We start from the raw sequence: 24,711 nt of genomic DNA on the forward strand, positions 1-24,711 counted from the left end.
GGGAGGGGGGTTTGCGTCGAGGGCAGGAGGGCCTGGGATCCCTCCTGCCCGTAATGTAGTGCGGGGTGGAGGTAGGGGGTCGCCGTGGCCAGGAGGGTTTGGGCTCCCTCCTGGCCCGATATTGTCGGGGAGTCGGCCGGGCAAGAGGGCTTGGGCTCCCTCTTGCTCCGATCGCGGGTGCGGGTGGGAGCGCGTGCGAACGGTCGTTCGGGGTGGGGGTGCGAGCGGTCCTGCTGGGGGGGGGTGAATCGGGCGTCGGGCGGGGTGGGAACTATGTAGAAAAACTTTTGTATACCGCGCTCACGCGTATAACGCGCGAGGGGTATGCACGGTAGGTAAAAACGCATATAACGCGCGCGTTATATCCGCGAAAATACGGTAAACCCCCCAAACTGTGCTAAATAAAATTCAGCTTTCTGCATGCTTTTTGCAATCCCACTATACTATCCTTTAGTGCAGTGATTGGACTGCTGATTTTCCTTTGCTAAAAATTCTTATTGCATTATAAGATTATTACAGGAAAATCAGGAGTATACTGCTGTGCTAAAAAGCACAGTTACATACCCTAACAGGTGGAGCCCTGATACAAATAGTAAAAAAGTGCACCGGCACTTTAAGAATTCAAAGCTTAATACTGCCCGCACCATGCATGAGTGAGTGCCTTCACGCCTGATGTCATCAGTTCTGTGCCCAAGCAAAGAAGCCAACTAGGGCAGGTGGGTGGGATGAGAGAATATCTGCCTGCTGTCTCCGGATAACATCAGTTCTGGTAAGTAACTGTGCCTTATCCTAGGACAAGCAGGGACTCCCTAGCTTCAATAAAAGGGATGGAGGGAGAGTTGGGTTCCAAGAAACTCAGAAAGATTCGCGTTGCATTGTAAAAATTTAGACTTAATGTCTGATACGAGAGCGCAGAGGCAAGGGAAGGAACCTAATGGAAAAAAAGAATAGAGGAACTCCATGCTCTATTAGAGGTAAACAGATGATTCCGAGAACCTATATGCATAAAATATAATAAACAACCTCCTAGTCAGTTGAATCTAAATATAGGTAATGGAGACACCAAAAAGATTCAAAAAACAAATACGAGAGGACTACTGGCTAATGCACCTATATGGAGCAGCTGGCCCAATGAACAGTTGAAAATAGTCCTATCCCTGAGAAAATACAAATGAAAAAGGGAAAGGAATTTTGTAATCAAACAAAAGCATGATTTTCTTGAAAAGAATTGCTTTATAAGATAAAAAGTAGGAACTATCCTAGAAAAGCTGATACTATAGAACATAAAATTAAAAAAGATATAGTGGCTTACTGTGTAGAAACCAACCTCTTGATAAAAATATTTGTAATATAATTATTATTCTGTAATATAATTATTATTTGTAATATAATTATCACATGAAGACTGAAAAGTACTGTAATAAGCCTTAAAATGAGAAAATCAGAGAGGGTAAGCATATTATCAAAACAATATGCCAGAAAGTAGAGGGGAAGAATATTATCAAAGATTTAAAAAGAAAAGTAAGAATGGATTTGTTAAATAGCCTTGTAAAAACCAAAAATTGATTTAGTGTTTTTGTTTGTTTGTTGTTGTACCAATACTCTTTTATTATTAGATTCTCTAGCTCCTTTACAAACCAAAACTATCTCATCAAAGAAATCTACAAATCCCTGGTTCAATTCAGAACTTTCTCTTATTAAAAAACAATTAAGATCACTTGAACGTAAATGGAGGAAAAATAGAACACCAGTTAATACTGAATCATTTAAAGAACACTCTAAATTCTATAAATTAAAAATTAATGATGCCAAAACTAAGTATTATTCAACTAAAATTTTGAAAGCTAATAATTCCTCAGTACTCTACCGAATTTTGAATTCAATTACTTACTCAAGCAAACGGAAAAATCATGAAGAACAATCCACCCTTACTGCCCAAGATCTTTCTACGTATTTTATTAACAAAATTACTAACATTAGGGCAACTTTTAACGCACATCAATCACTCTTATCCACTTATGAACAAACAGATCCCAGCCCATTTTCGTCGAAATGCTCCCATTTCAAAATTCCAAATTTAACTGAGATCGAAACACTCTTGAATTCTATTAATATTAAAGGCTCTTCAGCTGACTCAATACCACCGTTTATTCTCAAACGTTATTTCAGGATATTTGGTCCAGCAATTCTTACACTTATTAGTGAAAGCTTAAAACAAAGCTATATGCCAAAACTCTGGAAAACCTCAACTATTCGCCCCATCATTAAAGATCAAAAAACTAGTATTAATGACATGTCAAACTATAGACCAATAGCTAACATTTCTTTTCTATCAAAATTAACTGAGAAGATAGTCTTTAATCAGTTATCAGATTTCATCGAAAAAACCAATATTTTACACCCAAATCAGACAGGCTTTAGGCAACACCACTCAACAGAATATTCATTACTAGGTATGACAACATCCATACATTATTTCCTAGATCACCACCAGTCAGTTCTATTAATTTCACTAGACCTTTCAGCCGCTTTCGACACTATCGACCATGAACTTCTATTAAACAGGCTTCAATCTATTGGTGTTTCGGACCAGGTTTTTTTCCTGGTTTCAATCTTACTTTTCCGACCGTACATCTTCCGTATTATTCAATAATGAAATTTCTAATAATGTCTCTCTAACATACGGTGTTCCGCAAGGTTCAATATTATCTCCACTTCTTTTCAATATTTTTCTTGCACCACTTCTTACTCTATGTCAGTCCATCGGTTTTAACGTCTTTGCTTATGCCGATGATATCCAATTACTACACCCCATCGATACTAATAACCCTTTGGATATTTCAACAATAACCACGAAATTAGAAAAAATATCAGATTGGTTAAATTTCAATCGGCTTGCGTTGAACATAAATAAATCAAATACAATGCTCTTTCCCTGGAAAGATAATTTAAGTATTAATTCCCCAATCACTATCAAGGGCATCCCGTTACAAGAAGTTAAAAAAATAAAAATCTTAGGGATTATATTTGATAATAAACTCACTTTTCACGATCATATCAGTAGTGTCGTCAAGTTATCTTTTTTTTAGGCTCAGACAAATTCGTTCTATTTCCCAATTTCTTTGTGAAAAATCTCTCAAAATTCTTATCCATTCTTTCGTTTTATCCAGAATAGATTATTGTAATTCTCTGTATAATGGTATTGCTCAAAAGGAACTTAAACGCCTTCAGATTATTCAAAACACTTCTATAAAATTGATTACAAAAGCAAGGAAATTTGACCATGTGACACCTCTTCTTAGGGAAGCACATTGGTTACCAGTCACCCACCGAGTATCTTATAAAATATGCCTGCTTACATACAAAACTCTTCTTTTCAAAACCCCAGCATTCATTCACAAATATTTGATTCCATATACTACTAATCGAACATTAAGATCCACAGAACAACATCTGCTATCGGTCCCCTCTCTTAAATTCATAAATACTCGACGACAAGTTATCTTTTCTGTTTCAGCACCCCAAATCTGGAATTCTCTCCCTATCTATCTAAGGGAAGAAACAAACATTGAAAAATTCAAAGGTAACCTGAAAAGTTTTCTCTTTAAAGATGCCTTTTCTATTTAATCCTCTCTACACAAATTAACAACACTTCTTTTACCTCTAATCTTCTACTGAAATACTCAGTTTTTTTTTTTCCCTTCCTTATGTATTTTCCCTACCTGTTTTTTCTATCTTTAACATATATTGTAACTTTTACCCCCCCTTTTCCTTATGTATCATGTTTGTCCCGTTTTGTATTTTTTCTGTCAATAATGTGTTCAGTTTTATTTAGTATATGATTCCCCTTTTTTTATTGTAATTTTATTAACATGTACATCGCTTTGAATGTAGATTAAGCGATTAATCAAACTTTTAATAAACTTGAAACTTGAAACTTGATTTTTTTTTTTTTTTTTAAATCTCAAGAGGAGCTCAGTAAGGATAGAATACCACTAAAAAAAGGGGATCTGAAAGCATATGTCTAGAAGGAAAGTAGTTGAACTTTTATGAACTACTGTCCCCTGATAAGGAAACTAACTTAACAGACTCTACACCCATGTTAGATTCTGCCACTTGTCTTTGCACGTTTGTATCCAGACAACAGGAAAAAGACCACCTTACAGGCTCTACACCCATGGTGAATTCCTGAAGTAGTATGGAAAGGCAGTTGCAACATGGATCGATGCTGGTTGATCCTGGTTAGAGGATAAAACAGAGAACCATTCAGCTTCATTTGTTAACATGGAGAAAGAGAATGTCTATTTGATAGTGTATAAGTACAAAGGCAGACACTGCTTTTCTTACTCTTTCTTTTTGGCAAGGACTCTAACTTAACAGGCTCTACACCCATGTTAGATTCTCCCCTAGTCTTTGCATAATCAGGTCCAGGCAACAGGAAAAAAAACACCTTACGGGCTCTACACCCACGATGGATTCCTGTCACAGTATCCCAATGAAAAATCATTGATGTTGGTGCAGAATCTCAGATCGATGTCTTTTGCACCCATACTGGTGCTCCAAGATAAGCAGCAATGTCATTTGTGACAAAACATTAATTTCCTTTTTTATGCGAGTTTGCTGGAAATTAAGAGACTTGAGCTGGAATGCTGTGTCATGGCTAAAGGCCAATTCCAATTTTTGATAAAAAGCTTTTGGTGTCCCAAATGAAAAACCTTTGATACCTTGATGTAGAACCTTGATGTAAAGAAGAACATCGGTGTTTAGATGAAGAACATTGATGCTCCGATGAAGAACGTCGATTCTTTGATGAATTGCCTCGATGACTCAAAGACAATCTGAATGAGATGAAGTACGCTGATGACTCGATGTTTATGTGCAGAAATACAATGATGCTTCAACGATGCTTGATGCTCCAATGAAGATGATCGTTGATGTTTGGATCAGTAGTGTCCTCTGGATACAGACTGACGGTCCAAGATGAATGGCGACGATGATTTGAAGAGGCTAAAATGGAACCCATGTCTTCGGTACCGCTCCGTGAAACATTCCCTCATACTGCCACCACTACATATAAAGCTAGGCCTGATGAAACAATTTGTAAAGGCTTTGAATAAAGACGGTTCGAGCACTGAATACATAGCGCATATGTTGCCTGGACTTACCATGGAAAAACTGAAGGTAGGAATTTTTGATGGTCCACAGATCAGACAACTTATAAATGACCCACATTTCATAGCATCAGTGAATGAAATCGAATCATTTGCCTGGTCTTCATTTGTTCTTGTTGTGAAAAACTTTCTTGGCAACAAGAAGGCAGACAACTACACATAATTAGTAGAGGATATGCTCTTTCATTTCAACAGGCTTGGCTATAACATGAGTGTGAAAGTCCATTATCTGCACAGTCACTTAGATCGTTTTCCAGAGAACCTTGGTGACTTAAGTAAAGAGCAAGGTGAAAGATTTCACCAAGACATAAAAACAATGTAAGCCAGATACCAAGGATGATGGGATACACACATGATGGCAGACTATTGTTGAAATCTTATGCAGGATTGTCTTGGCAGATCCCACTCTCGGAAGTCTAACAAAAGGAGCTTCTTGTGTGTTCAATGACTAGAAAGTTTGTACCATAAACTTGTGCTTTTAGTATGAAATAAGTACCATATTTTTTGCTCCATAAGATGCACTGGACCATAAGATATACCCTAGATTTAGAGTAGGAAAACTAGAAAAAAATCCAAATTGTGTACTAATATATACCAGGCTCTGCACCCTGTCTCCTCTTCCCTGCCAGGCTGCTCATTTCATTTTTCATATACACACAGCAGATATAAATTATCAAAACTGACACATTTTGATCTCTAAATTGAAAATAAAATAATTTTTCCTACTTTTGTTGTCTGGTGATTTCAAGAGTCTCCTTCTTTCCTTTCTTTCTTCCTTCCTTTCTTCACTCAGGCCCAAGAATTGTCCCTTTCTATTCCGTCCCTCCCAAGCCCAAGTTCGTGCCCCCCCCCACACTCACTGCCTTCCAGCCTTTGTTCTTTGACCTACCTCTCCCTCCCATGTCCTGAGTTTATGCCCCCTTACTGCCTTCTAGCCTTTATCTTTGTTCTCCCTTCCTCCCATGCCTCCTTGCCCTCTCTGCTTTCCAGCCTTTGTCCTTCATCCTCCCTGCTGCGCTGGAAACTGCCTATCCTCCGCTGATTTCTCCTTCTCTGGCCCCGGTCCGCAGCCGCTGCACAGGAAACTGCCTTCCTCCCTGCGTGCTGAAACCTGCCGATTCCTCCTCCTATGGCCCCGGTCCGCCGCAATTCAAAGAAGGGAAGGGAAGGGCCAGCGATCAGCGATTGCACATCACGACCCACAAGCCTTCGCCCAACATCAGAACTGACATCAGTTCTGATGTCGGGAGAAGGCTTGTGGGCTGGCGACGTGCAATTGCTGCACCCTGGCCCTTCCCTTCCCTTCTTTGAGTCGAGGCGCAGCAGCGGCTAGCGGCGGTGAGCAGGGAGCAGGAGCAACGGCGGCAGGCAGCAGTGGCGGGCAGTAGTAAGCTCATGTACCCCCAACAAGTGGGTCATTTTAAAAAGGTACACTGGGGTGGGTGGGGGTGGGGTTTAAAAAAAGTTACCTTCGCTTCATAAGACTCACTGAAATTTCCACCCAATTTTTGGTGGAAAAAAAGTGCGTCTTATGAAGCGAAAAATATGGTAGATTTTCATGTTGTACACTTTTCTTTACATTTTTAATATGTTTCCTTCATGCTTAAAATATATTAATTTAAACACTATATTAAAATATCCTGATTTTTTAATGGGCGAGCAGAGTGACGAGTGGTATATGAAACATGTTCTGTATCTCAAAAACTAGAGATTATAGAAGAAAACTGGTCCCATTTTTTTGGAATCAGGTCAAATATACCCAGAAACAGGTCTAACATTTGAGGTACCAAAATTAATGTTGGCCAGTGCTATCTTTCAGATTTAATCACTGTTTATTCCCCTTCTAGGGTACTGCATTCTGCTCCAGTAAGTTAATTATGTATTCCAGCAATATCAATTTGTTGAAAATCAATAACTAGAGAAAGAACTCTCATCTGTAGGGCCTTGCTTTGTGGAATGAATTGTTGAGTAGTATCTGCATATTACTTACTATCACACTTTCAGGTTAAAGGTTTCCTATTTATTCAATATTTGATGGTATTTGATTTAATAATAATAATAATAATAACTTTATTCTTATATACCGCCACAATCTTGCGACTTCTAGGTGGTTTACAATGAAGAGAAACTGTAGAGACAGCGAATTACAGAGTATAGCATTGAACATCTAGTGATAGTAACAGGAGAGTTCCAGCGTCTGTGTATTACACGGTTTCACAATGAGTAGCATTATACAGTCGACGATATTCAGAGCATAAGTAGGAGAAGAGAAAGGAGATTGCGCTTTGAGTTACAAAGGTGCAAGACTGCGAAGGTGAAAAAGATAACATAAGATGTTGATGAGAAGTAAGTTGTTAGCTTGGTACATTTGAATGAAGGATGGGCACCAGTGGGAAAAACTGGTAACAATTAAAAGATAGAAATTTTGGCAATTTAGAATGCTTGATTATAAATACCAGGGCATATAATGTTCATAAGAGGAATTACTTCTTTGGGTTTTTTAAAATTGTGATTCGCCTTGAGACACTTCAGTAAAGTGAAATAAAAGTGCCAATATTAGATTAGATTGTATAGTGCTATATACTAGAGCTGCCTGATTCACGATTTGAATCGATTCACCAATTCGAATCAAGTGAATCGATGCAAATCGATTCAATTTAAAAAAAAATCGGCCTCCTGATTCAATGACCGATCATTCCCCCGTGCCTTCCTAAAGCAGGAGCAGCAGCACTGCCTCTTGCTGGCCGTCCGCTGCTGCTCCTGCTTGAGGGGGGAGGGTCAGTTGGAAAGGCCTACATGTTCTCCCAGCTTCCCCGCTCTTACCTTAAGCTAATACGGCAGCCTGCAGAATCGCTGGTGCTATAGCCATCCCTGCAGCTGCCGTTGTCCTCAGCAGCATGTTCTCTCTGCTACAGTCCCGCCCCTCCTCTGATGTCAGGATCAGGATCGCAGCAGAGAGTATGTGCCGCTGAGGACGATGGCAGTTGCAGGGTTCGCTATAGCATCAGCGATCCTGCAGGCTGCCTTATTAGCTTAAAGTAAAAGCGGGGAAGCTGGGGGGAACATGCAGGCTTGCGGGGGGAACAGGCCTTCGCGGCGGGGAGGCAGGCCTGTGCAGAGGGAGGAGGAGGAAGGAGTAAGAAAGGGGAGGGGAGATGCCAGACCTGGGGTAAAGTGAAGGGAAGAGAGAGACAAAACCAAAAAGAGGGGGAGGAAAGAAGAGGAGAGGTGCTGGACTAATGGAGAGAGGGAAAGAGAAATGCAATACCACAAGTGGAAGGGCACAAGAGGGACAGATACTGCTCCAAAGTAGGTGGGCAGGGTGCAGGATGGCAGGAGAGATAGTAGGAGAAAGCTTGTACCTGGGGAAGGGGATACAGGAGGTAAGGAAGAGAGAAAGAAGCAGCTGGATATGGGGAGAGACATGAAACAGATAAAATGCTGGGCATGTTAGGAGCATAGGAACAGGGTCACAAGGGGACACTACTGGAGAGGAGAATAGGGACAGGGACACAAAAGAGAGATGCTGGATGAAAGGGTAGTTGAGAAAAGGAGAGATGGTGGATCTGTGGATGATGGGGTCCATTACTGTAGCTGCAGGGGGATGGAGATGAAAAAAAAGGAAAGATGCCAGACCTCCAGGGGAGGAAAGGGAAACAGAAGGGGAGAACAGAGATGGAAGATGGATAGTTAGCACGGAGAAAGGAGAGCCTGATCAGAAGACAACCAGAGCCTGGGACCAACATGATTAGAAAAATGACCAGACAACAAAAGATAGGAAAAATAATTTTATTTTCTGTTTTGTGATTACAATATGTCAGATTTGAAATGTGCATCCTTCCAGAGCTGGTGTTAGACCGCGAACGTGAACTAGGATTTAACAGAGAGAGGAAAAGTATTTTTTGTTTGTTTAGTTTGTTTACACCACAGGACCAGTGTGGGTAGGAGAGGGCAAAGGGGGTGAAGAGGCTATAAAATAAACCCACCAGAATATTTGAAAAAAACAACCCAAAAAACCCCCACCCAATTGGGCAGGAAAATCGAATCGAAAAATCAATTCAATAGGCTAAATCGAATCGAATTTTTTTTCCCTGAATCGGGCAGCACTACTATATATCTTTGTCTCATCATGCTTTATAACTTTCATACCCAGAGTATTGTCTTTTTTTTAACATATGGCATATCATCATTACAAATTAACAATCAACATGATATATCCCAAAAGCTTTAGACAACCTAATATATAGTAGATATTACAGAAATAGATTATTTCTCCTTCCCAAAACTCTTCAAAATTATTTGTCCTTTTCTATACTCACAGCATCAGCTTCAGCCTTTTCTTTGGAAACTCTCCCTCCTGCAACAACAGACTCCAGTGCTGTGACCCATCGCTGCTTATCAGGAAAACTGGGTGCTAATAAGTAGAGTATTCTTCCAGGCCAGCATGTTGTGTGAGGGTGAGACTCCAATTTCATAATATATGGCATATCTAGAGGTTAAAGAAACAATTGGTGTTAAATTCCTATTTCATTACCAGTACTTTCATATTGAAGGACATTTAAATTGTCACAATTGTAGAATTCTTAAAACTACAATCACAAAATAAATTTCTTCTTCTGTTTGAACCTAAAAATATTTGTCTTCTGTACTAGTTAGCACCTGAGCAAGATCAGTGTTTAATCCATCATACTGGGTAGTTTCCTTACTAAAATGTAATACCGTATGACTGGAAGATTAGGGTTTTACCTCATTAATCTTCTTTTTGTTAAAAGACATAGGATTCTGTACTATAGCTGCTGCTTCTTATTAGTCGCGAATCTGCAGAAGGGTGTCACTCAAAGTGCTGAACTCCTCCCCTTCTGCAGTAGAGAACAGCTCCCTCTTCAATTAGTACCAAAGCAATTGAACTCCACTGAAACAGAAGAGAAAGAGAGGCACAGCGAACTTTCCTGGCAACAAACCGTATTCTGTTCTGCTCTGTAACTTATGAGAAAAGAACAATGATTAACCACAATTAACAATCAACACTGAACAACAAATTAAGCCCATGAATAGCTAGGAACCAACCTGCTAAGTGCATCTAGGAGGAAACATACCCCACCCCCCCCATCAAAGGAGAAAGGGAATAGGAACCCTCATGAACCTGTAGTTTAGTCTCTGCTAAATCTCAGAAACAGGAGAAGAGGTCCCAAGATGGACACTGGCAATGTCAGAGGCAGAAATCAGGCGAATCCAAAGGTTTTCATAGGGCGAGCAGTACAGAATCCTATGTCTTATAACAGAAAGATTAACGAGATAAGAACCTAATCTTCCATTCTGTTGCAAAGACATAGGATTCTGTACCATAGAGCACAGTTACTTACCGTAAGAGGTGTTATCTGGGGACAGCAAGCAGATATTCTCACAGGTGGGTAACGTCAACCACAGAGCCAGGTATGGACAGTGTTAAAATGTACTGTCACTTTAAGCTTTTGCGAAGCTTCGAGACTGCCTGCACTGCACACACGCGAGTGCTTTCCTACCTGACATCGGCTCGCGGTTCCTCAGTTCCATAAGCAAGCTAAGAGGCCAACTAGGGGAGGTGGGAGGGATGTGAGAATATCTACCTGCTGTTCCCGGATAACACGTTACAGTAAGTAACTGTGCTTTATCCTAGGACAAGCAGGCAGCATATTCTCACATGTAGGACTCCCTAGCTTACTGTAAATGGGATGGAGGGAGAGTTGGCTTTAAGAAAGAAAATTAATTCTGTAATTCTGTAGTACTGCTTGGCCGAAGCGACTATCTCGTCTGGAATAGGTTCCTAGACAGTAGAGAGTTGTAAATGTGTGAATTGAGGACAAAGTAGCTGCTTTGCAAATATCTTCAATGGATGTGGAACACAAAAAAGCCACTGAAGCTGTCATAGCTCGAACCTTGTGTGCTGTAATACGCCCCTCAAGCTGCAGCCCAGCCTCAGCATAACAAAAGGAAATGCAGGCCACTAACCATGTGGAAATAGTTATTTTGGTTATAGGCAGTCCTAATCTGTTAGGGTCAAAAGAGATGAACAGTTGAGGTGAAGACCTGTGTGACTTGGTCCTCTGTATATAGTAAGCCAAGGCATGTTTACAGTCCAAGGTGTGAAGAGCCCTTTCCCCAGGATGAGAATGCCAAGCTGAAGGCCTCTAAGATTAATGGTGGCTTAAATTTACCTGATTTTTATTATTACTACATCGCCTCCTTAGCCAAATACGGAGCTCACTGGATTGTTGACTCATATCCACAGGATAAACCAGCATGGTTTGAAATGGAATGCTTTTTATGTGCACCACTACACATCTCTTGCTTCCTTACAGTGTCGATACCTAGACACTTGAGAAAATATTCTTTGTTGAGTGCAACGCAACATGCTTTTCAACTATTAGATGCAGCGGCTGAGATCTCTGTTGCTGAAGGCCCACTTATGTCCCTTTGGAATAATTCTAAAATTCAAAATAAGGGTAGATCCCTTTCATGGAAGAGGTGGCAACGGGCAGGGGTGTGGTTTGTTCATCAATTGATCTCCTCCACTTCATTTATCCCATTTGATACTTTTTGTTCTGTAAACTCACTCCCATCCTCTATATATCCCCAATGGCTTACGCTTACTGAAATACTAGCTAATGTACAAATGCGCCCTGACTTTATGACCTCTCAACAAACTATTCGTCACTGGTCTACTTTGGCTTTACTGAAAGGTAGGGCGATATCTCTTTTTTATAGCATCTTAAGAGATCACACCTTCACCTTTACACCTCAATCCATGAACCATTGGGGCTCTATCCTAAAGACCACGCTTTCTGAAATAGATTGGGAACTCTTCTGGTCATCTACAAATCGCCCTCTATTATCTTCAAGAGTTTCGCAATCAATGTTCTTTGTTATGTGGAATGCAGTATGGACTCCATTTCGAATGTGGAAAGCGAAACTGAAACAAGACCCTACCTGTTGGAACTGTTTGAAAGAGCCTGGAACTCTTGATTACATGCTTCTTCACTGCACTATGGTTCATTCCTTTTGGACTCGTATCTGGGACACCATAAAATCTATTACCAAATGTTCAGAAGCTATTTCCATAGACATTATAATCCTTCGTTCTCAACACCCTTGTTTCGCACTATCAAACTGTCCTCCTAAACTTATTGACACCATGATTGTGACAGCTCTTATGCACATTTTGAAAAATTGGAAGTCACCCACACTACTAGACTACACCTTTTGGTGGAACTCCTTAAGCATGTACCACAAATTCGAATCATATGCATATGAAAAGAACACGATATCTCGTTTATCTACAAATTTGGTGCGAAATAAATCACCTTGGTCATTCTTAGATTCATATGTTCATTCTGCCTTGTAGACACTTCTGCCTCTCTCTCTTTCTCTCTCTCTTTCTTTCTCTCTCTTTTTTTCTTTTTTATTTCAATTCATCTTCTCTGCTTTTCTATCCTTTCTATTTCTTTTCTTAGCAGTTTCAAATACTCTGAATTCTTCTTACTAATCTACTATATGCAAATAACAGCAATTATGGTTTCTTTTGTTTCTAAATCACTATTTCTTATTCAATTTTTATGTATTTGAACTGCTTTCTGTATATTACTTATAATATTCAATAAAATTAATGAACCAAAAAAAAAAAAAAAAAGAATGAGGCTTTGGAAAGAAAACAGGCAGCACAATGGATTGATTGAGGTAAAATTATGTGACTACTTTCAGAAGGAATTTAGGATGAGCTCTGAGGACCACCTTGTCATGATGAAATACCGTAAAAGGTCGGTTACAAACTAGCGCTTGAAGTTCACTCACTTGACGAGCAGAAGTGACACAGATCAAGAAAACCACTTGCCAAGTGAGAAACTTAAGATGAGTAGTTGTATGAGGTTCAAATGGAGGCTTCATCAGAATGTCAAGGATTACATTCAGATCACAAATAACTGGAGGCGGTTTTAGTGGAGGTTTTGAATTTAAAAGTCCTTTCACAATCCAGGAATCAAGCGGATGAATAGCTAAAGGTTTATTATTGAAAGGAGCATGGAATGCACTAATAGCACTGAGGTAAACTCTGGCAGAAGTGGTTTTAAGTCCAGAGTTGGATAAGTGCAGAATGTAATGCGGAAGGATCCAGGTGATGGGGATTATACCATGAAGTACATCTTGTCCACTTGAATCAATAGCATTGCTGAGTAGGTGGTTTTCTAGAAGCAGTTATAGTGGCTTGATCTGGGACAGAGAGATTAAAATCTGATGAAGTCAAGTTGGGAGGTACCAAGCTATTAGGTGTAGAGATTGCAGGTTGGGATGTAAAAGAGAACCTTAACTCTGAGTGAGCAGAGAAGAAAAGATCTGCAATGAAATTGGATATTTGCACTCAGTTGAAGTAGAAGGGAGAACCAAGCTTGTCTAGACTACAGAGCAGCTTATGATAATCATGGTGGCTGATTTTTGTTTGAGGCTGACTAATGTCTTCAGAACTAGAAGAACTGGCGGAAACACGTACAGGAACTTGTGTGACCAATGCAGAAGAAATGCATCAGTTTCAGGCGATAAGGAGAGAACTGTCTGGAGCAAAATTTAGGCAACTTGTGATTGTGGGGAGATGCAAAAAGGTCTATGTGAGGAGTCCCCCAGAGCGAGAAGATGTGGCACAAGACTTTGGAGTTGAGGGTCTACTTGTGTGGTTGAAGGAATCTGCTGAGTTTGTTGCCTAGGGCATTCTGTTTCCCTTGCACATATATTGCCTGGAAAAATGAAGAGCTTCTTGACATAGAAGAGAGCCCATTCACCCTTGTTTGTTGATTATAGTATATTGCAACTTGATTGTCTGTTCTGACAAGGAGGACTTGGTTGAGGAATACGATCCTGAAATATTTTCAGGGCACTGTTTATGTTTATGAAAATCTTTATATACCACCAATACAGCCAAAAAGGATCAAAGCGGTTTATATCACAACTCAATCAAATTTGTGAAAAGAGCTCCATTAAAAATAGGAAAGAAAAAAGAAAAAGAAAATAAAGAGCTGAATGGAGGAATGTGTAGGTACATTGCAGCTGAATGGAGGAAAAGGATTTTCTGTCCAAACCTGAAGATCTTCAGACTGCCAGTCGGACAGACTACAACTATAACTCCCGCCTCCATGGATACCTCTCTACGTGACCACACGGGGTCTCACAGCTCTGAAGCCAACGAAATAAACAAACTTAAAGCAAAAAATAAAAATAAAAAGATGCAGAGCATATCCATAAGACTTCTGCATGGATGGATTGCAGAAATTGAAAACTATAGGGAGCTCTAACTCATTCTCTAAGGAAGGAGGAGCACATTCTCAGAAGTGTTTGGATTTCTGCAACTCCCGGATTGCAGGAAGGGATTGAAAACCTAGAGTATGGAATCTTGAAGGGATGTAACAGAAAGCACAATTACTTACCGTAACAGGTGTTAACCAGGGACAGCAGGCAGATATCCTCAATATGTGGGTGACGTCATCCATGGAGCAGGATGCGGCCAACTTCGCAAGCAGACTTGCTTGAAGAACTTTAGAATGTTTGCGACTGTTGCACTGCGCGAGTGCCTTCCCGCCCGACACAGGGCGCACGTCTCCTCAGTTCAGATAGCTAGCAGACAAGCCAACTAGGGGAGGTGGGTGGGTGGTGAGAATAGCTGCCTACTGTCCCTGGATAACACCTGTTACGGTAACTGTTCTTTATCCCAGGACAAGCAGGCAGCCTATTCTCAACATGTGGGTGACCCCCAAGCTTACCAGAATGGGATGGCGGGAGTGTTGGCAATTCAGGAGAATAAATTTTATAACACTGCCTGGCCAAAATGGCCAACAAATCTGGAAAAAGCATCCAGACAATAATGAGAGGTGAAGGTATGAACCGAGGACCAAGTGGCAGCTTTACAGATTTCTTCAATAGGAGTAGATCTAAGGAAAGCTACTGATGCTGCCATGGCTCTGACTTTATGAGCTGTGACTCGATTCCGTAGATGTAGTTCAGCCTGGGTATAGCAGAAAGAGATGCAAGCAGCTAATTAGTCTCTCGTGCAATTTGAGTGTCCAATGCTCCAGTCTATTGTGTATGCTTTTATGGAAACTGTTTAGTTGTAGGTGGTATATAGATCTTAAAATAAAAATAAATTAATAATAATGGTAGGAGCAAAAATTATCCAAAAGAGGGGTCATAAACTGAGCAGGCCCTACACAGACATGACACCTCTAGAGGGTCACATGCTTTGTGTGCCCACAATAATGTGATTATGACTACAAAACATTTGCTAAGCATTAATTTGGACAATACAAAATGACACAGGCTGAAGAGAACATGAAAGACTAAAAAACACAAGAAAGTGTAGAATACACTCCAAAAAGTGAGAACAATGAGATGGCAGGCAAGTGATATGTCATCTTTCTACTTCAATGAAAGGAAAATCCATTGAAATAAAGGAAAATAAAGCAGTAGCTATAAAGAAGTAGATTACAGGATCTCAGACCACGTGGTTTCACAAAATGAAGATCCTTTCAGGCAAATCTGAGTTCTTTGAATAAGGTGAAAAGAGTGGTGCTTGAGAGGTGTGGTGAATGTTGTCCACATGTGCTTCATTAAAGTTTTGCCAACAAATTACTACTCCTCAATATTATATGCATTCAATCTGTTCTCCTTATCTCAAGAAAGGCGCTAGAAAAGGCGCAAAGAAGAGCAACCAAGATGGTAAAGGGGATGGAACTCCTCTCGTGTGAGGAAAGACTAAAATGGTTAGGGCTCTTCAGCTTGGAAAAGAGATGGCTAAGGGGAGATATGATTGAAGTCTACAAAGTCCTGAGTAGAGTAGAACGAGTACAAGTGGATCGATTTTTCGCTCCATCAAAAATTACAAAGACTAGGGGACACTCGATGAAGTTACAGGGAAATATTTTTAAAACCAATAGGAGGAAATTTTTTTTCACTCAGAGAATAGTTAAGCTGTGGAACGCATTGCCAGAGGATGTAGTAAGCTGGTTTTAAGAAAGTTTTGGACAAGTTCCTGGAGGAAAAGTTCATAGTCTGTTATTGAGAAAGTCATGGGGGAAGCCACTGCTTGCCCTGTATCGGTAGTTTGGAATATTGCTACTCCTTGGGTTTTGGTCAGGTACTAGTGACCTGGATTGGCCACCACGAGAACGGGCTACTGGGCTTAATGGACCATTGGTCTGACCCAGTAAAGCTATTCTTATGTTCTTATGGTGATTCAGGAGACTAAGGGCTCCTTTTACTAAGCTGCGCTAGCAGTTTTAGCGTACGTGCTAGACGCTAATGCCTTCATTGAGCTGGCGTTAGTTTTTGGCGCATAGCACGTGCTAAAAACGCTAGCGCACCTTAGTAAAAGGAGCCCTAACAGTAAAACATAATATAATATATATGTGATATGAGAAAATATTAGTGAATAAGTGCTGTCCTAGTACTTTATGAATGACAAATCTGTGCCAAAAATCAGCCTCACTAGTTCACATCATATCGCTCTTCTGTAATACATGAAAGAAACTTATAAATGTGAATAAATTAATTCATTGTTCCTCTGAATCAACACACAATAACTGATATCAACTATGCTCACATGGTTTCAAAATATATATCATATCTGTAAATAATAAAAACAAAATGCTTATCTGAATTTCTTGTGGATTAACTGACTTCATATTACGGCACTGCCATAAACTGGCACTTATGGTCGATGCTTCCACCGGCACAAAAGATTAATATACTAGAAAGTATATGAATAGGATAGAAAACAGTAAACTGGATGAAAAAATGATTAACACTTAATCCATTGGTACTTTGTCATCTGTGTCTGAAATGGACTGCAATTAGTCAGGTGTCATTGGTGAGTCCCTCATAGGAACTTAACAACATTGTTTTAATAAAGGACTTTTTAAGCATACTGCTTGCACTTTGCATAGTCTTATCATTTCGGTTGTTTGGTGTTGCTTATATTTCTTATGGAGTTTTGTTCTTCCTCCTATATGGTGGCTCAATTCGTAGTTGTTATCTGACCCCAGAAAACTTGTCAAAGATGGAAATAAACATTAAGGGGAGGGGGAGATTCAACATAGGGTGTTAAGCGCACTAGTGCGTGTTAACCGCTAAAGGCCTCTATTATATTCCTATGTGCATCTGTAGCGATTAGCGCATGCTAACATGCTTAGTGCCCTTTGTTGAATCCCCCTCCCCCCCCAAATTTTTTTAATACAAATGTTTTCCTTGATATGTCCTATACCATATTTTTGGAGGTTTTTTAAAGTGTATCTCAGAGGAGAGTTTATTAGTTTGGCAGCTTATAAATGGAAAATGCATAATATGCAACTGGCCAGCTTAGAGCAACACTATATTAGTGATACATCCAGTTCAAATTTGATGACTCTCCAGAGAATAAGGTACTAATATAATAAATTGGTTAGTGCTGTTGCCCAAAAAGAAATTTTAGCTGAGAAGATCCAGTATTATGCTGAACGCAATAAAAGAAAATGACTAATCATAGACCATTCGCATCCATCCCATTCTTTGTAAAGATGATGGAAGGCTTGATCTACTTTCAATTGCTTGATCACCTTGATAGACACTCACTCTTGCACGACTCTTAATCTGATTTCAGGCCTTTATATAGTAACTAGTCTTTAAGCCCGTTACATTAACGGGTGCTAGAATAGATGTGTCTGTCTGTCTGTCTTTCTTTCTGTCTCTCTCCTTGGCTATTTTCTGTCTGTCTCTCTTTCCTTGGCCGCTGTCTTTCTTTCTTTATTTCTGTCTGTCTCTCTCCTCGGCTGTCCACTACCACCCCTTGCCTGTTCCTCCTGTCCAGCAGCAGCCCTCTCCCTTCCTTTTACCTCCCATTGTCCAGCTTCACCCCTTCCCTGCTCCTCCTGTCCAGCAGCAGCCCTTCCCTGCTCCCCCTGTCCAGCAGCAGCCCTTCTCCCTTCCTTTTACCTACCCCCTTGTCCAGCAGCAACCTTCCTGCTCCCTCTGTACAGCAGCAGCCTTGTAGTAAATTTTTTTTCCATACCTGCTCCACCTGTCCAGCATCTGCTAGGCTGTGTAGTCTCTGACCTTTTGCTAGGCCGGCCCGATTCACAATATCGAAGTGGGCCAGCCTAGTAAATGTTCCGCGGCTGCTTGAGGAGACCATGGCTGCTGGTCGAGAAGTGAGAAGAGGCGTCCCGGCAGCCTGGAGGAAGGTGAGGAAAGCTCTGCATGCACTGCAAACTGCCACAGGCCACACTCGTGCATGTGGCACGCGAGCTGCACACTGTAGTACTGTACCATGCCTCTGCCACAGAGCTATGGATCACGGAGGCAGGGATCACGGCATGTCAACTGCGCATGTGCGGTAAGGGTTTTATTATTATTAATGAAACAGTTTTGGCTTCTATTCTTGAAAGTCTACACAATCTGTTCAGTAAAGGCATGAGTGCACTGATAATGTATTTCGACCTGAATAGTGCCTTTGACCTTGTAGATTATAAAAAATTGTTGGAATGCCTGGATGCTATTGGCATCCAAGATAAAGTTCTGAATTGGTTCAGAGGTTTTCTGTCTTCACATAGTTATCAGGTGCATTTTAATAATGACTATTCCTACAGTTGGAGTAATCAGTGTGGTGTCCCACAGGGTTCCCCTTTGTCTCCACTCCTTTTCAATGTCTACTTATCTTCCCTGGGAATTAAACTCACTTACCTAGGGATTAAGTTGTTCAGTTATGCAGATGACATAACTGCCTTGATCCCAGTCCCAACTTCACTCCCTCAGATTAGGCATATAATATCTGAAGTATCTTGATCCCAGTCCCAAATTCACTCCCTCAGATTAAGCATATAATATCTGAAGTACTTTCAACAACTGAATAGTGGATGGCTGAATTTAAACTAAAACTTAACCAAGACAAGACAAAATTTTTCTATGCTTCCCCATGCCATACCACTACTGAAACAACATTGACAGTGAATGGAGTAACTTACCAAGTTCTCCCTATTATTAAAATCTTAGGTATTATTCTGGATTATAATTTAACAATGAAGAATCAGATAGACACTTTGGTGCACAATTGTTTCTATACGTTATGCGTACCATAAGATCATATTTTGACATTTCATCATTCACATTGTTAGTTCAATCTCTGATTTTGAATCTATTAGATTATTATAACATAGTTTACTTGGCTGGTACTCAAAAAAATTTTCAGAAACTATGTATAATTCAGAATAAATCTATATGCTTGATCTTTGGGTTAAAAAAGTATGATCATATTACTCCATTTAATACGTGAGTTACATTGGCTGCCGGTGGAGGCTCAGGTGATGTTTAAATTTGGTTGCATCTGCTATAAATTACTATTCGATCTTATTCCCAGCTATTTAGTAGATTCTTTTACTTTTGTTAATGTAAAGCAAACAAGACAATCAGTTACATTCTTCTCATTCTCTTCTGTCAAAGGATGTAAATATAAGAAATACCACCAGCATCTTTTAGCCTATGAAGCAGCATCTTGGGATAAAGATTTAAATTCCCTGATATCTAATGCTGGGTCATATCAACATTTCAGGAAACACTTAAAAATCTATTTGTTAACCAAATTTTTAGGTAATTGACTGTATCCATTTTGAATGTCTTCTTACTTTTGTAAACCGCATGGATTTTTACTGTTATGCAGTATAGAAGAAGGCTTTTATGTTATGTTATTTTAACATGTTATTTGAAAGGGAAGACAAAACCAGAGTACACGCTATAAAGTGGGATGATGACAGCATTGTTTCTAATTTAGATGCTATTTTATCACAGCTTTGGGATGATTATAAAATGTTTATTCAGATGAAGTCACTAGCATCTTTCATTTCAACTTGCCCTTCTAAAAATAAGTTAAATCAAAAGAAAAGAGCTAGGGACTTCAGCTAAATAAAGCTTGTGTAATAATCCTACAGCTGTGCAAAAATAGCTTCCAAACCCATCCTGTTTTGGATGAACAAGATGTGAAACAACTTCAACTGCCCATTGATGTGGAGAAGCTCTATGCGGCTATTAACAAAGCAAACAGTAGGGATCACCATAGAAAAGTGCTGGACTAGGTAGATCCAAGATGGCGGCAGGCTAGAAACGCTGAGGGAATCATTCTGAAGACTTGCTCCTCTAAATAACAGCGTTTCTCTTCTATTGCAAAAAAACCTGTTGAGGATGCTAAAGCGAAGGGGCCGGAGCGCAGCTGGTACCTCGCAACGCCACGGGGTATCCTTGCTTGGTAACATTGAGGAGTTACTCCGACGAATGCAGGGAATCTCGACAATGTTGGAGAGCAGCCTGCTGAGGGCGCACGGAGCAAGCCGGACCATTGCTGATCCTCCAGGGCTGAAAACAACGCTTAGCCCCATCGTGAGGGCGCCGCCCCTGCAGCCTCAAACTACCAGCTCTCCAAGGGGTGTGGAAGTCCCGGATGTTGCGATGTTCCACTCCTCTGAGGCAAGCATTATTACATCGGGGAGCTTGGAGCTCTGACTTCAGGGAGGCCAACCGAAGATTTTGAGGCAGATTCAGCGTCAGAAGTGGGTCTGAACTAGGGAGGAAAACAACAAAAAAATTCTACAGATTGGTGAGCACTCTGCTACTTCTCAATTTAATATTTCCTTGGATAAACCTGCAGAGGTAACCCTAGATTCATTATGGGATCTTATGGTTGGTCTAGTGAAGACCATAAGTCCCAATCTAAAACTATTGAAGGGAAATTGACTGAGCATTCTAAGGAATTAAAGGATTTAAAATTTGAACTGGCTGCTTCTAATTCCTCTATTCAGAAACTTGAACAGGAAATAAAAACCTCTAAACAGTTACAAGAAATATTGGTGAAAGACAATATTAATCTCAGGAGAAAAATGGAGATTCTCGAGAGCAATTCTTGTTATAACAACTTACGATTGATTAATTTCCCCTAGGCTTACATTGGCAATGCCTAGGGAAATGCTTAAAAGATATTTGTTGGAAATCTTGGAAATTCTAGAAATTCCATTTTCTCGTGCATATTATATACCTGATAAAAATCAATTTCAACAAAAAAAAGACTCTAGACCAAGAGCCAATGAATGTCTCAGTACTGTTAGAGTCTTCTGATAATCAGGCAGTAGTAGCATTCACTTTGATCATATCTTTGGCTCTTTCGATTGACCAAGTTTGACCGATGAAACATTTCTTTAAAAATCGGCAGAAAGAGTTTATTGGTTTTAAAGTACAAATGTTCCCTGATCTCTAATGAGAGATGCAGAGACGCCGTCGTGAGTTTCTTTTGATGAAGCCAGGGGTTATATCTTTAGATGCTACTTTTTATTTACGTCACCCCTGTAAGTGCATAATGTATTACCGTACTGTTAAATATATTTTCTTCGAGCCTAGTGAGTTGACAGCATTTTTGTCGTTATCCCACCTGGGAACTGAAAAATCTTGAGCCCAATTGGTTCATTATATGAGACTCTCAACTCAATTCTATAGCCTATAGTATGCTTTAAATATATGTTTAAATATTTTCTTAAATCTCGCTAAATTTCATTATCTTGGATCCTAAGAGGACTTGAGTATTATTAGGTAAAGTAATTTTATTTTATTTTCTGTAAGCATTATCCTTTAAAACTTCATTGAAATATGTAATTGCTAACTTGCTTTCTGTACAAGTGTATACTTGGTGTTTATGTTTTCAAAAATTAATAAATAAATTTTTTAAAAAAGTGCTGGACTAGATGTAATATCAACACCAACTCCTCTAATGAAAAACAACTAGAATAAAATCCGAAAAAGGACTTGACACTGTGCTTTGGTACACCCATCTGCATCAGAAGTCCATTTCACTCTAAAAAAAAAATGTATAACAAGCACAAATGATATCACAAAAATATAATTCATCCTTTGACAACATACTTTTAAAAAAGTGATTTAAAGCATATACAAAGAGTTAACAAAAGCAAATGCAACAGATTAAAACAAAATTAAAACCAAGGAAAAAGTACATAAACATAAGTTAATCAACATATAAAGGAGTACATAGACTAATAAAAAGGCTAACAGACTAATAAGAACTAAAGCATATCAGAGATAAAAATTACATTACATTACATTACATTAGGGATTTCTATTCCACCATTACCTTGCAGTTCAGGCAGATTACAAAAGAATTATCCAAGATGTATTACAATAAGAACTTACAAAAAAAAATTGGTCATTTTCAAAAAAGAGTAAGAAATGGGTAAGGTTATTTGTTTGGGGTAGTTGGCTTTAGTGAGAGGTGGAGTTTGAGACTTGTGGTATTATTTCTTTTTTCAGAGTTTTATTGAAGAGTATGGTCTTTAATTCTTTTCTAAAAGTCTTGTAGTTGAGGGATGCCGTCAGTAGATTGGCGATTTGGTTGTCTAGTTTGGCTGCTTGAGTGGCCAGGAGGCCATCATATAGCTTTTTCCGTTTGACCTCCTTAATTGGGGGGTATGAGAATGGGGTGTGAGTTTTCCTATGTCTGGTTGCGGTGTTGTGGATGAGGCGGTTATTCAGGTAGTTTGGACTGTCTCCGTATAAAGTCTTAAATAGTAGGCAGTAGAATTTAAATTGTATTCTTGCTGGGATCGGAAGCCAGTGCGATTGGAGATATGCTTCTGTAATGTGATCATGTTTCTTTAATGAGTAGATGAGTCTTAGTGCTGTGTTTTGGATAGTTTGTAGTTGTTTTGTTATGGGTGTAGGGCATGGGAGGTAGAGGATATTACAGTGGTCAAGTAGGCCTAGTATTAAGGACTGAACTATGAGCTGGAATTGAGTTTTCTTAAGTTTCTCATGACTAAGAATGACTTTTGTATTGTTTTATTGATTTGCGGTTGCATGGTGCAGCATCTGTCGATAGTTATTCCTAGCAATTTTAGGGTGGTTTGTATGGGGTAGTTGATTGCGTTGATTTCAATGTTGGTTATGGTTGGTATTTTGTTGTTTTCTAGGAGGATAAATTTCGTTTTATCTGGGTTCAATTTCAGTTTGTGATCTTTCATCCAGGTTGCTATTGATTTTAGTGTTTGGTATATTGTGTTTGTCATGGAGAGTTCAGGTTGATCGAAGGGTATGAGAATGGTAATGTCATCGGCACAGCTGTAGGAGGTTATGCCTTGTTTGTCCAGGTGAGAGCTGAGGGAGGCTGTATAGAGATTGAAGAGAGTCGGGGATAGAGGGCATCCTTGGGGAACTCCGCAGGGGTTTGACCAAGGTTCAGATTTTTGTTTGTCTGATTTTACTCTATAGGTTCTTGATTTAAGGAATCCTTCAAACCATGTGTATACTTTATCTGTGATACCTATTGTATCCAGGATTTGTAGTAGAATGTTATGGTCCACCAAGTCGAATGCAGCGGTAAGGTCTAGTTGTATGAGCATCATTTTTTTTCCTGTGCTGAGATGTTGTCTGGCTTTGTCCAAGAGAGATCCTAGTAGTGTTTCCGTGCTGAAGTTGTTTCTGAAGCCGGATTGTGTGGAATGGAGTATGTTATGGTTTTCTAGGTAATTGGAGAGGAATTTGGCAACTAGTCCTTACATTATTTTGATGTAGAGTGGAATAGAGGCAATGGGTCTGTAGTTGGCTGTTTGGTCTATCGGTCCTTTGGGGTCTTTGAGGATCAGGGTGATGATGATTTCGCTGAGGTTGGTAGGGTAGTGGCCGTTTATTAGCGAGATTTGTATCCAGTTTAGAAGAAGAGCGCGGAATTTTGTGCTGGATGTTTTTAGGAGATATGGTGGACAGTTGTTGAGGTCACAGGATGCATGGCTGTATTTTTTGTAGTATTTGTTGAATTCAGGTCATTGTATGTTGGGGAATTGAGATCATATTCTATCTGCTGCAGTAGAATCTCTATCTATGGGGAGAATTGTGAATTTGTTAGGATGGGTAGAGGTGTCATTGAGGGTAGCTCTTGCATTGGTAATTTTATTTTGGAAGTGTTCTGCTAATAGAGTGGCTGAGGGGGGGGTAGTATTGTTAGTGGTCAGGTAGGGTTTTGTGTCGATTAGGGTTTTTAGAATTTGGAATAGTTTTTTGGTGTCTTGGGTTTCAGTGCCTATTAGGTTGGTGTAGTGTGCTTTTTTATTGTCCTTTAATTGTGATTTGTATTGTTTGTTGATTTTTTTCCAGGAGGATTTTGAAGTATTAAAATGTATATATCAACAAGACATACCTAGTATTTATGTAGTAAGCATGGAAAGGTAAGATACTTCTCTAAATTGCAGTTAAGAGCCTATGGGGCTCATTTTCAAAACAGAAAGATGTTCAAAAATGGTATAAATTGGCATTTGGACATTTTTCTTGCCCAAAAGTCCACGTTGCCATTTTCAAAACAGACTTTCTAGATGTTCTGTTAGGCTTTTTGTCTACAGTGTGTCTAATCTCAAGGAGGTGTGTTGGAGGCGTGTTATGGGTGGGATTTGGTTGGGCTTAATTAACACAAATGTGTTACAGGGATAATCAAAGTATTTACAAAACACCCTGG

At 39.7% G+C, this 24,711-nt stretch overlaps 1 protein-coding gene across 1 annotated transcript in view; it reads right to left on the reverse strand.

The window, feature by feature from the left end:
* CIT (citron rho-interacting serine/threonine kinase) overlaps window positions 1-24,711 on the reverse strand; it is a 702,016-nt gene that overhangs the window by 169,099 nt on the left and 508,206 nt on the right. Inside the window, 1 exon segment of the mRNA XM_033956569.1 lies at window positions 9,491-9,660. Coding sequence (XP_033812460.1) covers window positions 9,491-9,660 — 170 coding nt within the window.

The sequence above is a fragment of the Geotrypetes seraphini genome, chromosome 8 (assembly GCF_902459505.1).
Source record: "Geotrypetes seraphini chromosome 8, aGeoSer1.1, whole genome shotgun sequence".
NCBI lineage: Eukaryota > Metazoa > Chordata > Amphibia > Gymnophiona > Dermophiidae > Geotrypetes > Geotrypetes seraphini.